This window comes from Odocoileus virginianus, chromosome 12 (genome assembly GCF_023699985.2).
Source record: "Odocoileus virginianus isolate 20LAN1187 ecotype Illinois chromosome 12, Ovbor_1.2, whole genome shotgun sequence".
NCBI lineage: Eukaryota > Metazoa > Chordata > Mammalia > Artiodactyla > Cervidae > Odocoileus > Odocoileus virginianus.
Window position 1 is genome coordinate 56,784,711 of NC_069685.1, and position 14,959 is coordinate 56,799,669.

General features: G+C 55.3%; 2 protein-coding genes across 2 annotated transcripts in view; both read left to right on the forward strand.

Annotated features, from left to right (window-relative positions):
- RBM19 (RNA binding motif protein 19) overlaps window positions 1-4,529 on the forward strand; it is a 122,764-nt gene extending 118,235 nt beyond the window's left edge. Inside the window, exons 24-25 of the mRNA XM_070475327.1 lie at window positions 3,130-3,240; window positions 3,972-4,529. Of these exons, the coding sequence (XP_070331428.1) occupies window positions 3,130-3,227 (98 nt within the window). The 3' untranslated portion in view covers window positions 3,228-3,240; window positions 3,972-4,529. The remainder of the gene's footprint in view (window positions 1-3,129; window positions 3,241-3,971) is intronic.
- A 2,027-nt stretch (window positions 4,530-6,556) lies between these two features.
- On the forward strand, window positions 6,557-14,265 carry LOC139037794 (large ribosomal subunit protein eL39-like). The gene has a single exon (XM_070475328.1). It carries the CDS (start codon window positions 13,596-13,598, stop codon window positions 13,743-13,745), a length of 150 nt encoding a protein of 49 aa, XP_070331429.1. The 5' UTR covers window positions 6,557-13,595; the 3' UTR covers window positions 13,746-14,265.
- The last annotated feature ends 694 nt before the right edge of the window (window positions 14,266-14,959 follow it).

Sequence of the window (14,959 nt, forward strand, 5' to 3'; positions counted from 1 at the left end):
GTCAGAGTCCTGGCTGACCTGGGCCCCACCACACATCCCCGCTCCCAGGGGGCCCGTCGGGAGACGCCCCTCCCCTCCCAGCACAGAGCATGCATGTTGCAAACTGGACTGAGATGGAAGCCAGGGGCTGCCACGTGTTAGCTGGGAGGCCTCGGGGGTGCACGCTTCTCTGCACCTCTCTTTTCCCATCTGTGAAGTGGGGGCAGTGACCTCATGCCGGGGGCGGGAGAGCTGCGTAAGAGTCAGGTGAGACCCTGTTTCTAAAGTACCTGTCCCGTGTGAGTTTCCTCTTCTAGCTGTGCCCCCACCTGCCTCAGTTTCCCCAGGATCAGCACCTCTCGTCCTGCCTCTGTTTAATTGTCCTGACAACTGCTGTTTTATTATTTAAAAGTTCCCACCTCAGTGCCCAAGAAGGACTTACTCGTTCATTCTCTCATTCATTTGTCCATTCTTGGGTTCACCAGATGACGACCTACTGTGTGCTGGGCCCTGGGACAAGATCACCCCAGTTCCCATCTCCCGGGCTCAGTCGGGCAAGTCTAGGCTAGTGTGGTGCTGGGGACACTCAGGTGGCAGGGGGCCCTCAGCGCCCCCAAGCCCCTGGGCAGTGGGCCGTGCTTCTCTGAAAGGTCCCCCAGGTGGACTGGCGCCCTTGGGGGTGCCCTGTGCTGGCCACTGGGGGCACCAAGAATTTAAGCCACAGTCACCACCTGCAGGGCACCCCTGGGCCAGATGGATAAGAGGCACCAGGTACCTGGCACTGCCCCCTTACCAGCCTTGGAATCATGGGTCAGGCCGAGGGAAAGAAGAAACAGTTCTGCCAAAGTGAAGATGGTAGCTGCCACCATCGGGACTCCCGCTGGCCGCCACTAGCTGCCCCCTTGGACCCCAGGCCAGCTTAGGAGAGCAGGGACCTGCCATTCCCAGAGCTCATACCCACCCCATTGTCAGTCACGGGGAGGGGGTGTCAGTGACAGGCCTGCAGGCTCTATTTGCTTCCACTTCCCAGCTCCTATTACCTGCCCACAAATTCAATTTCCAGAGGCCATTGTGCACCTGTGGTGATTATGAGGAAACCCGGGGTGAGGAGAGGAAGGGGCTGACTGCGCTGCAGGCGTCCACCTCAGCTCCTAGTCCGTCTGGTTCCCTCTCCCTCCTCTACGTGACTAACGATGCTGGTGATGCTGGCATGGGGCTCAGGCCTTGCAGGCCCCCCACCCCTTCTTCACCTTCCCCAAGGGGCCAGCTCCACCATGTCGCCCCTTCCTGCCCCATTCGCTCAGCCTCCCATTTGACAGATGCTCACAGGCCCCCACTAGGTACCCACCAGTGTGCTGAGGCAGGGAACACGGCTATAAATGGAACAGTTCTGTCCCCAAACGAAGCAACGCCCGCCATCAGTGGTGAGAAGCGCTTCAAAGTGAGGGGGTTGGAGAACGGGGGTCCTTGCTGGGGAGGAGACGTGGGAGTGGGGGTCTCAGGGAAGGAGCATACCTGGCAGATGCAGGGAGGGGCCGGTCCAGGTGAGGCCCTGGGACCGCCTCTCTGCACTCAGCAGGAGCTCCTGGAGCAGAGCAGGAGTGGAAGGATCCATCGGGCAGCTGTTGGGGACACGGTAGGTGGCCAAAAGGATGAGCGCAGAGGCCAGGAGTCCGCTGAGGAGTGGAAGTGCTCGGGTCAGGCAGGTAGGCTTGGAGAAGAGAAGGGCCAGTGCTGGTGTCAGTTTCGTAGGAATGAGATAAAGAAATAACCTCAGAGACCAAGTCACTCTCCGAGGACCACCTGAAAGAGACCCAAGATGCTTCCTCTCCAGGGCGTGTTGACTGGGCCCTGGGGAGACCCGCTGCCTGCAGAAGCCCCTGACCCAGGGGGGGAGATGGCCACTAAGGGTCATGAGGGCGATTAGTTCCACCCGGAGGACTTCACAGAGGAGGTGCTGTTTGAGCCAGAGGAGGAGAGGGGATTGGGACAGCCTCTAACAGCTGCCTCTAAACAAGCTCACCATGAATGAGTGGTTAGATTAGCAGGGGACAGACAAAGTCAATCTAAGCTAATGTTCTCCCATTCCCGCAATTCCTCTCCTGGAGGGCCAAAGGGACCAGCACATTCTCTCGCCTGACCCGTTGTCTCCCTGGTGATCTCTGGGCAGCACCAGAGACTTTTACAAACAGAGGAAAGACCATGGGCTTTGATGTGTCTTGGGTCCTGGCTTCACCACTTCCTAGCTGAGTGACCTTAGACTTAGCTGTCATTGCTCAGTTCCCTCACTTGTGTGGGGTGATAGTAATAGCTGCCTGTGGAATTGTGGAGAAGATAAGAGCTATAGCACATAGGAGATCATCAGTAGTGTTTGGAACACAGAAGACATACATTTTGCTGAGCCAACCATGACCGTCCTGCCACATGTGCATCTCTGTCCCCTTCCCCATCTTCTCACAGAGAGCTCCTCCACATTCTTCAAAGCCCAAGCCAAATAACCCCTCTTCTCTAAAGCCACCTCTATAATTGTTATTCCCTCCATGTCGCCTCTGGAGTCCTTGAGCATCTAGTCACCCCTCATTTCCTGAACACCTGCCATATGCCAGCTGCCCACTGCCCCATTGAGAGTCCATGACCGCCAAGAAAACAGAAATAGTTCCTACTTGTTCCCTAGCCGCTGCCTCCGCTTGACTCAGCCCCTCTGGCTCCCTCTGCACCACGCACAGTGCTCTGACCTCTGCCCCCGTTGGGAAGCGCCTTACTCCCTCTCTTTCCCGGGTGGGAGGATGATGGGCAGGGGTGGCTGGCAGCACTGGGAGAGGGGCCACCCCTGGGCGAAGCAGAGACTAACCCTCCACGTTTCTCTGTCTTCCTGCCTGTGTTCTCGTCCCCTTTCTCATTTCCCCCTTTGATCCACCTTCTTCCCACCCCCCCCTCCCCCCCATTTCTTGTCTGGTCTTATTCCTTCTGTCTCCTCTCTCTCCTCCGTGTCTGTATCCGCTCTCCCGTCTCCGCCACTTCCCTGTCTTTCTCCAATTTCTTCCCCGTCTCCTCCCCACCCCCTCCCTCCTCTCCGTCCTCACTGTCTTCCCCGCCTCCCAACCCTGTCGGCTGTTCTTTCCTCCTCTCTTGCCATCTGGGCTCCCACAGAGCCCCTGAAGAAAAAGCGGTCTGTGGTGTTGGACGAGATCCTGGAGCAGCTGGAAGACAGTGAGGACGACGGCGAGGAGCAGACCCTTCAGCTGTGAGCTGGCGCCAAGGGTACGTGCGGCGGGGCCCTGGGGAAGGGGCGCAGCCGCGCCGGCTTCCACACCCCCTACCATGAGGGCTGGGGCGGCGGGGCGGGAGCCCCACACTCCCCCGGTCCAAGGCCAGAGGGGACGAGGGTCTCAGCTCACAGCCCGGACATCCCGGGCACTGACCGCGCCTGCCCTGCACCCGGCACTGGAGGCCCGGAGAGCAGGCGGGGCACCACCACGCTGGGGCATCCCGCGCGGCAGCACAGGGACCTGAAGTGGGCAAACCTCCCAGCCCCGAGTCAAGCCCAGCCACTGGCCGCTCCCACGAGTCCCCCGACTTGCTCCTCCTCGCCGCAACCCTGAGATACAGGCAGGACCCCATCCGCCTGGTGCGAAGGTCAGAGCACAGAGGGACTTCGGGGTGCTCACTCCAGGGCGGGCAGCTGTGTGGCAGCAAGGACCTTCAGGCCCCACTGCCCTCAAGCCCAGAACAATCCCCAGGGTGACGGCCACTCTGTGTGGTTGGGCTATCTGGGCGTGACGCCCCCACCCCACCCCCCTGCTCCAGCCAGCACAGACCAGGGACTCCAGCCGAGTCTGCGCGCCTCCCTGGCCCCGGCCTCTGCCTTACTAACTGGTTTCTACCACATAGGGTTTTAGCAAGAAAGACTCGAATTCATCAAAAAAAAAATGCAGGCACGGTGCTGAGCATGTAAGGCAGCTCCAGAAACTTCTCTTCTTGTCCTCTCCTAGGACTGCTAAGTTCCCGCCTCCATCTCATCAAGGGACGAATGGCTCAGAGTCTGGGACATGGCCTCTGTCCTGCCCCTTCCTCGCCACTCAGGACTACGAGCCGTGGTTTAGTCACCAGAGCATCCTCCATCCGTCCACGCTGACCATGGGGCCGCTCACAAAGCACCAGGCTCCAAGCTCAGACACCAGCTCATTGGTAGAGCTCAGCCACATCCACTAGCGGTGGACACCCTCTACTTATGGGCCAGGGACCCCACAAAATGCGAGCAGGTCCCCAGGCCTAGACAGTGGGGTCCCAAGGCTCATCCCAGACTTGGGGTGCCCCCATGCCCACACCTATTGGAGATCCCAGCCCAGCACCCGCCAAGATGAGGGTGATGGACAGGAAAGAGCAGTAGCCCGGCCGCCCCCAGCTTTGTGACTCTGGACCAACAAGGTCCCATCCGAGCCTCAGTTTCTCTTTCTGTAAAATGGGCGTGATCTTGTGCCTACCTCACAGACTGTGCTGGGACCACACCAGTCAATCCAAGTAAAGCCCAGAGCAAGCACTCATCGGCATTTTCATTTCCCTCTTCATTTGCAGGGCTGGGGGGCTCCGAGTCAGAGCCCTGGCGTCTTCTGACTGGCTGTGTAAAATTTGCTCTGTGTTTTTCTGGGAGGACTTTCTGATCCACATTTGGCAATTTCCAGAGTGGCCTGGAATCCAGGCAATACCACACAACGCTGATCGCCCTGCAAGGCTGAGCGTGTCCCCCATTCCCTGGGGGGCAGGTGCCTCCTAACCCATCCTAGCCCATACTTGGAATGTAACAGAAGTGAAAGACACAGACCCAGTGTGTCTCATCCAGTCTTTATAGTGGCGTGTCCCCCCAACCCCAACATCAGACCATGGTGTCGGGGTAGGGACCCTTTGTAACCAGGCTCCCAAGTTGCCGTGGGTCCCAGGAACAGCAGGGCTGGGGTCCATACCCTCCCTCCCCACTGCTCGCCCTTTTAGGGGCCATGTGGATTCTCCTGAAATAAGATTGCAGGCCTGGCACGGAAGGAGGCGACTTTGGCACTGACCTCACTGACCCAGATGAAGGTACTAGAACATCCCCAGAGAGGGGTTTGCCACCTCCTGGTTTTGCCGTGCCAACTCGGGCTCTGCGTTCAGACCATTCTGAGTTCCTAGTGACATCCACCACTCGCCAGCCTGGTGAGCGTGGGGCAGTGACTTAACCTTCGGTTCCTCAGTCTCCTCACTTTTAAAATGGGCTGGTGCTGACAGCGCCTCTGTCGCAGGGATGCTGTGAGACCAGAGAGCTTTGGGCACCCGCGGGATGAGACTCCATCTGACGCCTGGACCTCGAGTCTTTCTTTGACCTTCTGGCCTTACTGCCTTCCCTGTGTCCAAGAGAAAAAGCCCACAATCCACAGACCAAGCCCAAGAAAGCTGCGGAATAGCATGGGAGTGGGGAGGTCAGGAAGCTGATGGCCTGAGGGAGCCGCAAGGGAAGACACACCAGCCACTCACCCAGCCGCACACAGGGAGACCACGGCCCCTCCCTTCCTGCCTGCCTGCCCCAGCCTGGCCTCTCTGCCTTTCACCCTGGGGTCTCCCTGTCCGGTGGAAGGGTCCCCCCACCATAAACAAATAGGAGCAGTTCTTCCACACCCCTAGAGATTTCAGGGCACCCCATCACCCCACCTTCATGCCACTCCTGGCTCTCAACAGACACCAACAGCAGACCTCACCCTTACCCAGAAGCACTGCATTGTCCACACACAGCCATAAACTGGATTATAATAGGTAACAGTTTAAAACCCTTTGGCAACCCCCACACCACGCTTAGAATAAAATCACCCTCTTCACCAGGACAAGAAGGCCCTGTCTCATCTGCCCTGCCCCTGACTCACAGCCCTCTGGCCTTCACAGCACAGTCTACCCCAGGGCCTTTGCACTTGCCCTATCCCCTGCCTGGGACATTGCCCTTCCCCAACTTTTTTGCAGACTGTGTCCTTCATCACCCCCACCCTACCTGCCACTTTCAGAGCTTAGTCTGAGCTTCCCTCCCTCACTCAGTCAGCCCCTGACCACCTTGCCTCAAGCAGCACACACAGCTGGTCTCTCTGCCCAGCTCCTGCCCCCACGTCCCTTCTTAGCCCGTCTGTCCCTGAAAGGCACAGGGGAGAGCCTGGAGTTTGAACAGGGGTCTCAGGAATACTGAGCCCCGTCCCCACCCCTGCACCGGGCCTTTGCTGTGGCATGCAGGCTCCTCTAGTTGCAGTGTGCAGACTTAGTTAACCCATGGCAGTGGGTGGTCCGTTCCCTGACCAGCGATCAAACCCATGTCCCCTGCACTGGAAGGTGGGTTCTTAACCACTGGACCACTGGGGAAGTCCCTGAAAGTAGTTCTTTAAATGGGAACTACTAAAGCTCTCATCATTTTTATTATCGTAATCATCGTCATTATTGTGAATTGTGGAATGAAGTGTTACTAGGTAATAATAAAGCCCTAGCTGGCCCAGAGGCAGCCCACCTTTTCCCCCTTGAGGACAGGGACCAAGTGGAAGCATTTTAGGGAAAAAATCCGTCCAGGGTGCCTGGTGAACTGGGAGATTCATGCCTTTGAACCGAGGCAGTGGGGAGGCTGTGGTCACTGGGTTCACCTGGGAGATGGAGCTGCGGGAGCTTTCAGGGAGAGGGCTTCAGGTGAGCTTGAATGGTCATGGGACATCACTGGTCCCAAACTGAAGATCTTGGAGAGAGATTCCAGAAATAAAGCACAGCGGTCACGGCTGAAGAAGGGTGAGCCTTCTGATCTTCATGTAGACAGGAGATAGGCTCACCCCTTCCCAAAGGGCCTCTGTCCCCCCAGATGGTCCAGGGAGAGCTGGGAAGAGCCCCTGATGGGGGCCAGACTAGAGCAGGTGCCCAAGAGAGGGCAGGTGATGCCAAAAGCCTGGGGAGTATGAGGGCAGTGGGGCCATCTGTATCTGGACAAGGCCTCTGGGCTCAGGGTGTTGACACCTGGGGCCTGGATGGGAGAAGGAGGGGGGTAGGGGTGCAGAACACATGGGTCCCGAGTCCAGGAAGGCCTGGTTTAGGATCTCAGCAATGCCACCCGCTGCCTGTGTGACCTTAGCACCTCTTTCCTTGATTCTCATACCTTTAAAATGGGTGTAAAGAGAACCAGCCCTGCAAGATTTTTGTAAAGACTAACTAGAAGATCTTCGATGGAAGATTCCCTGGTGCTGTGACTGCCGTGGCCCAGTTCAGTCCCTGGTGGGGGCACTGAGATCCTGCAAGATGTGATGCAGCCAAAGGGGGGTGGGGAATCATGGATGGAAAGGATTTAGCAGACTATTGGGCTTCCCTGGTGGTTCAGCTGGTAAAGAATCCGCCTGCAATACAGGAGACCCAGGTTCTGTCCCTGGATCAGGAAGATCCCCTGGAGAAGCTAATGACTGCCCACTCCAGTATTCTTGCCTGGAGAATTCCATGGACAGGGGAGCCTGGCAGGCTGTAGTCCATGAAGTCACAAAGAGTCAGACACAACTGAGCAACTAACACTTTGATTTTTCATACCTAGTGAACCGTAAGTAATGGTGAGTTAGTGAGGGAGAGTCACACAGTCGTGTCTGACTCTTTGCAACCCCATGGACTGTAGCCTGCCAGGCTCCTCTGTTCATGGGGATTCTCCAGGCAAGAGTACTGGAGCGGGTTGCCATGCCCTTTTCCATAAGTAGTGGTGGTAGTAGTAATTATGATCCTTCTTATTCTCTAACAAAGAAGAAACTTACAGGGCGACACCCAGGAAATGCCTAAGAAGTCAGTGCCTCACACACACATGCGCGACTGTCTGGGCCCACGCTGGAGGCACATCAGGGCTGTCAACAGCAGGCAGGGCCTGATGGGAAGGAGCGCTGGTACCCTGGAAGGCAGCCTGGGGGGGTGCCCTCTGCCCAGCCGACACCTGCACTGACCATCCCTCCTCACACAAAGCCTACAGCGGACCCGGGAGGGGCCCACGGTCGCCGCTCCCCCAGGAACCACCGCCTAGGTGTTGCTGTGCTCACTCCTAACCCTTACAATCCTGGGGTCACCCGTGGGCAGCACCACCACCACCACTGTCGCCTGCAAGCCAGGCTCAGGTCTTCGTGTCAGCGCTTCTGGGCCATTGCACAGACCCGAGCCGTTTAAAGAAAGGCCCTGGTCAGCATCCTGCCGGCAAAGACCCTCAGTCTTGGGGTGATGCCAGGGTGTGAGGCCTGCCTCTTTCCTCCCAGGAGAGCCGAGCTGACGTCCTCAGTGGGTTTGCACACCAATCGGGGGCTGGCATGGAGGCCGACGAGACTAGGGAGAATCCAGGTCTGAGCAGAAGCACCTACCCCAGGAAGGATGCCAGGCATCTTGTGGTGTCTCAGAAAGGAGAGTAGGTGGGTGGGAGGAAGGGCAGAGGCCAGAGGCAGACAGAGGCTGGTGCAGTAAGTCCTCAAAGCCAACCGCTAATCCTCACCCCATCATTCATTCACTCATTCATTCGTCCATTGCACACTGGGCGTCCCTGTGGGCTCAGCTCTGTGCTGGGTGCCCAGGATGGTCTGGATCCAGACAAGGGTCTGTCTCCCAGGCTCAGAAACCCACCAACCAAGCAGAAGACAAATCTCCAGCAGCCTTTGCCCCCATGGTTTTTCCTCCTTTCCTTTCACGGCCTTCCTTGGGTTCTTTTGTCTTTTGTGGCAGGACCCGTCCCTCCCAGCGCCCGCCCGAGCTCCGCAGCCTCTAGGAGGGGATTAGTGCAAGCCGAGCATGCAGGCTTTGGTGAACAGAGCCGAGTTTGGTTTCAACATCTAATTCAATTTGTTCTGCCGAGATTGAAATATGAAATGGTTGCCAGTCAAACGTTCAAAGGACGGTGAAGGGAGAGTGAGCGCCTGCTGAAATTTAAATTTTAATGAAAATGACTTTAACCCTTTGGTACTCCTCTCAGAAATGGAACACGTGCTCCCATCCCACAAAAAAAAAAAAAAAAAAAAAAAAAGCCTCTCGGGTTCTCTCTGCTGAGCTTTGTTAATAATATGTGATCATTTTTTTAAAGCAGTATTAATAATAGCAGATTAATAGAATCCTGGCTTAATAATAATCTGTTCTCCCATGTTGCCCTGGCTGTTGAAATAAGCACCTTCCCCAAGCTGACTTTTCCAAACCCTACACTGGGCAGTCCAGGCTCCCCTGTTAAACGGCCCTTATAACACCCGAGCGCCTTCCTGGCACCTGTGCTGTGCTTATCCGCTCAGTCATGTCCGATTCTGTGTGACCCCACGGACTGTAGCCCCCCAGGCTCCTCTGTCCCTGGGGATTCTCCAGGCAGTAATACTGGAGTGGGTTGCCATTTCCTTCTCCAGGGGATCTTCCTGACCCAAGGATCGAACCCAGGTCCTCAGCATTGCAGGCGGATCCTGGCCCCTGTCACGGCTGTAAATGGTTGTCTGTGACATGTTTTCCTATCTGTCCTCCCTCTTCAATTCTCAGCCCCCGGAGGGCAGGGTCCACCCCTGTTCTGTGCTCACTGCATACTCTGTGTCTGGCGGGTGGTTACGTGTGTGCTAAGGCGCTTCAGTTGTGTCTGACTCTGTGCGACGCTATGAACCGTAGCTCCTCTGTCCATGGGATTCTCCAGGCAAGGATACTGGAGGGGGTTGCCATTTCCTTCTCCAGGGGATCTTCCTGATCCAGCGATCAAACCCACATCTCTTAAGTCTCTTGCACTGGCAAGGGCGTTCTTTACCACTAGCACCATGGAGGTGCTTGTAAATATCTGATGAAGGAATGGATGCCGCTTGTTCCTCCCAGCCACTGTGGAAGGGAAATGTACGAGATGTACAGAAAGGGAGCATCAGAGGGGCAGGCGACGTACCCCCAGGTGCCATGGCTCAGGGGCTGCTGAGGAACACACGCCCAGCTCCGCACTCTTCTGCCGGGCAGCGCATGCTCGCCAGGGAGCCTGGCCCTCTGCAGGCTGTGAATGCACGCCCTCTCCTCTCCCTGTGTCTGGGGTGGACGGCACTCCTGCCCCCATTTCACAGATGAGGAGCTTGAGGCACGGGAAGGAAGGCCAACGTGTGCCAGAACTCAAAACCCAACCTCAGGGCAGCTGGAATGAAAGCCATCAAATCACTTTCCCCCCACTGTGGCTCTTCTTGCTCAGCATCTACTTGCCATGAACCCCTAACAGGCTTTTAGATTTTGTTTTTAACACCATCAAATGCCATTGATCCCCAGTACACGGGAGTCTTTTGGGGGCTCAGTGTGGCTGTGGAGGGCACCAGGGTAGAGAGTCGGGGTGATGGGGCACCCCCTGAGACTCCTGGAGGATGGTCGGCTCCTGAATGCAGAGCCCGTGGCCTCATGGCTGGGGACTCCTGTTGCTGCAGATCCAGGGAGGAGATGGAACCTGAAACACCTGGGGGCGTGCATCCCACAGATGTTTACTGAGGCGTCTGTGTACCAGGCCCGGCCCTGGGTGCTGGGGGCAACACTTCAGGGTCCCCAGGAGCTGTCAGTGGAATACGGAGAGACAGCAAGCAAATGTTTCCTCCTTTGGTGCCTCTGAGGCTGCTATCCATGCAGGGGTGTCTGGAGGGGCCGAGGGAGGGCTCCCCGAGGAGGTGGGGTGAGAGCAGAGTGGGTAAGTGGCAGGGCAGGGGAAGCAAGGTTCCTGGGAGGGAGAGCCCACTACGCAGGCTCATTTTGGCTTGGGGAGGGGGGTACGGCTCTAGCAGTAATCCAGGGGAGATGTGGCAGCTTTGACCAGCGGAAGAGGTGACAGGGTCCCAGAAGGCGGAGCCCAGGGGACAGACTAGAGGTCTGGTTGTAGGCTCTGTGGACTTTAGCACCTAGAAGAAAGAAGGCAGTGTGTGCTGAGACAGGCCAAGTGCAGGAGCTGGCCCAGAGGGAAGCCAGGAGCTGGATTTTTACTGCGTTGAGCTGGAGACAGCCGTCAGGTGGAGATGGAGAGCTTCCTGGTGGATGTGCATCTCTAGTTCGGGAGAGAGGGCTGGGTCAAAGGCGTAACGAGAAATCATCTGTTTTTCCCTTTAAGAAATCCAAAAAGCAGCATGGTACTCACAGCCCCATGCAGGAAGAGCTGGGATGTCCTCTCTCAGAGCTCACCGGTTCCCAGTTCATTTTGAAGCTACGTTTACAGGGTTCCAAACTCTTTGGATCCCAGGACCCCTTTTCCCAAGCAAAAGCCTCATGCAGAACCTCAATTTAGAAAACAGAGAAAGTAGAACCGCCGTATTCAAAGTCAGGGCACAGGGTCTGGTCCCCACGTGTTCATCCTTCCCCTCGGCACCTGAGTAGGTGGAAAACTACTGGTATAAACATGTCTCATGAAGCACAGAATACAGGCTTCCATGGAGTGAGTGCTAAGTTGCTTCAGTCGTGTCCAACTCCATGCGACCCTATGGACTGTAGCCTGCCAGGCTCCTCTGTCCATGGGATTCTCCAGGCAAGAATACTGGAATGGGTTGCCATGCCCTCCTCCAGGGGATCTCCCTGACTCAAGGATCAAACCCACATCTTCTGCAGCTCCTGCCTTGCAAGCGGATTCTTTACCACTAAACCACCGGGAAAGCCCTTCCGTGTTACACGAGATGATTTCAGGCAGTCCATGTGCTTTTATTTTTTAACTTACAGGTTTATTTTCACATGTATATTACAATTAGGAATACATAGCTAGCTCATCAAGCCAATGGTTTTGCCAAACTCTAAGGAGAAGGTAAAAAAAAAAAAGTGAATTTGTATAAAGAAAATTCTTATGAACATGAATGTGATACAAAGAAGTGGTAGACAAGGAACTTGAGTGACCTAAACCAGGAGTTCATGGACTGAGACCCATGGACCAGGTCAAGCTGCTGCCTGTTTGTGTAAATAAAGTTTTATTGTCACACAGCCACACCCGTTGGCTTCCAGCTGGTCTGCCTTCCTGCTGATTCAGCAGAGCTGAGTAGTTATTAACACAGCAGAGACTGTATGGCCTGCAAAGCTTCCAAAATATTTACTGTCAGCTGTTATCTTACAGCTCAGCAAGCCAGCGCCAGAGAGGGTGGGTGGCTTCCCCAAGGTCACACCACAGTGTTGCTCCCCATTCTGTGCCTTTCTCACCCTGCCACCTCTGCCCAGACCCCGCCAGGCTCCCCAGGCTGGAACCCCCGCTCTGCCGCTTACCTGCAGCACAACCTTGAGCTCGCTCCTCGACCTCTCTGAGGCCTCAGTCTTCTCATCCACAAACAGAGAACTACAGCCCTGCGACTCCCGAGCTTGAGAGACTCAAACGGGTACAGTCTGATCCCTGCCACGTGGCGAGCACTGGACAGGAACTGTCCTTACCCCGTTCCCCTAGGAGCAGACGTGCCCCCCGAGCCCGGGCAGGCTCTCACCATCACCCACCCAGCGCAAGCCCCGAGCCCAGGACTTCTGGCTCAGCAGCAAAATAAGAGGGGCCTTGTGATCTAATTAGAGCATCGCCAGAAGCCAGGGCTCCATCCCCTCCAGCTTCCTTAGTAGACCCCATTTACCCTTAATTGCAGCTTTCATGAAAACAATCCACTGGGGCTGCGGTGCCCCATCCTTGGGCTCAGGCCAACAGCAAACATTTCTCTGTAGTCGTGCAGATGTCTGGATGGCAGCTGCTCCTTCCTTCCCTGGCAACTGTCAGGAGCCCTTCCCTTCTCCCGGTCCCCCCAGAAGATTCCAGGCCATGATACCTCCACCACCTTGCACATGTGGGTGTCACCCCACGGTTTACAAGTTGCTCTCACAGGGCTGAGTCTCGTCTGAGACGAGGCAGATGAGGAAACTGAGGCTTGAGGACTGAAGGGAGCCTCCCATCCCTAATACTCCAGGAAGGTGCGGGCTTCCCTCCAGGCATCTACACTGGCCACCGCCCCACAGTCAAAGTTTTGACTGCTTGGGAGAAGGAAGGATGCTTGAGAAGTGGTGGGCCACAGAAGACATAGCCTAAAACACTGGTTCCTTTAATGATTCTCAAACTGTATTCCCCAGATGAGCTAGGATATGGGGCCACTCCTGCTCCAGGATTTCTATTCTTGAGTTCTACTCCAAGCCCTTGTGGAATAAACATGTCACCACAACAGTTTTGAGCTGGGACATCTTTTGTAGACCCTGAGATGCTTTGCCATCTTCTCTACCTGGTGCTCAACCGAAGAACAGGAGCCAGCTAGGAATACAGCCAGCTGTGGTGACCCGGGCAGACAGATGGTGTCGCAGTTAGAGTATATATCCCCTTGTTGTGACTACCCCCAAAATCGTGGTTTTAAAGCAGATGGAGGCTGACTCAAGGAAGCTATCTTCTCATCTCTGCCACGCTGTGCTCAATCGCTCAGTTGAGTCTGATTCTTTGCGGCCCCATGGACTGTAGCCTGCCAGACTCCTCTGTCCATGGGACTCTCCAGGCAAGAATACTGGAGTAGGTTGCCATGCCCTCCTCCAGGGGATCTTCCCACCCTAAGGATTGAACCAGGATCTCCTGTGTCAGCAGGTGGATTCTTTACCACTTGGCCACCTGGGAAGCCTCCCAGTCATCCTGTGTGTGGCTGAATTTGCTCCTCACCATGTCTTTTCACAAGACGTTCAGGCAATTCCTGGCCAGGAAACAAAAGCAGAATCATTCCATTCTCCAGTGGATTCGAATGAAAACTGATAATAAAATCAGATACGACCCCAAGAGAAGACATTGGAGAAGAAGCAGGCTGGGTCTATAAGGAGCCTCGCACATGAAGTGACACCGATGTATGTGGTATCAAGGTCACTTGTGTCTGATCACATCACAGTAGAGAGAACGTCACTACGGTCTGAACAGGCAGGTGTGTCTTATGGGACAGATGGGAAGGCTGGTGCTGTTGTCGGTGTTGCTCAGTGAGGACTTTGGCTTAGTGATAAACATGTGAGAGCTTTTGTTGGAAAAAAAAAAAGGAAGCCTTCAAGGGCTTGTCCGCAAGTGTGAGGTTCCCACTAAGTCACTGACCTTAAATTGAACTCATGTAAACTAATACCAGGGTTTAAATTCGCTTATGTTTATAATCACGTCACGTCAGTTCATACATATATTTTGGAATCATGTCATGAGAATTTATTATGTGTAAATTCATCAAAGATGAACTTGCCTCTTTGGGCTGAAGTATTTCCATGCTACCAAGTCAATGTCAGTGTGTGGAATTATGTTTTTGCTTGTTTCTTTGTTTAAAGCCTTTAATTAATCTTTAAAAATTGTTCTATAACAAATACCTGTTTTCATATTTGGGGGGGAATAAAAAAGGTCGTCCCTAGTCCAGCCTCTGGAAAAGCAGGCCATTCAGAGGCTCTTTAAATTGCCAAAACCAGAAAAATTCTAGCCAGGCAGGAGGGTCCGGCCTCCTTGATGTGTCTTCTCACTTCAGGAGTGTTCGTGCTGCCGAGGGATTCGGGTGGAGCTCATCAAGCCCCCAGGTGTCCGTGGACCAGCGAGTTTATAACCTCCTGCTGGAAGGGTCTGTGCTCTTTGCCCTCTGATCGTCATAGCTGGGTGGGCCCCAGCACTGCCTGGGGTCACTGGGAGATTCCCTCCAGCTGGGGAAGGCTCAATCCCAATCCTCCTCAAAGGGGAGCTGACCCCTCCCCACAGCGACCTGAGCGTCCTGTGTGTGGGACATGGTTCCCACCCCCCATTTTTTAAAAAGCCCCCAGGTTCTTTCAACACCCAGATCCAGTTCTTACCAGTTCCCAAGACTCAGTCCGTTCAAAGCCCGTTTTCTCTGGGAAACATTTGAATTTGAAAATCGGAGTTTGGGGTTTAGCCTCTGCAACCTGGCTTCTATTCAATCCCTAGGTCACCTGCCCTGGCCTTTGGAAGCTGGTAATCTTGCGGGGGGGGGGGTAGAGACGGCATGTTGCAAAGTGGTTCCTCCTGGTTCCTGCTCCGAGAGGCCAGACTTGAACT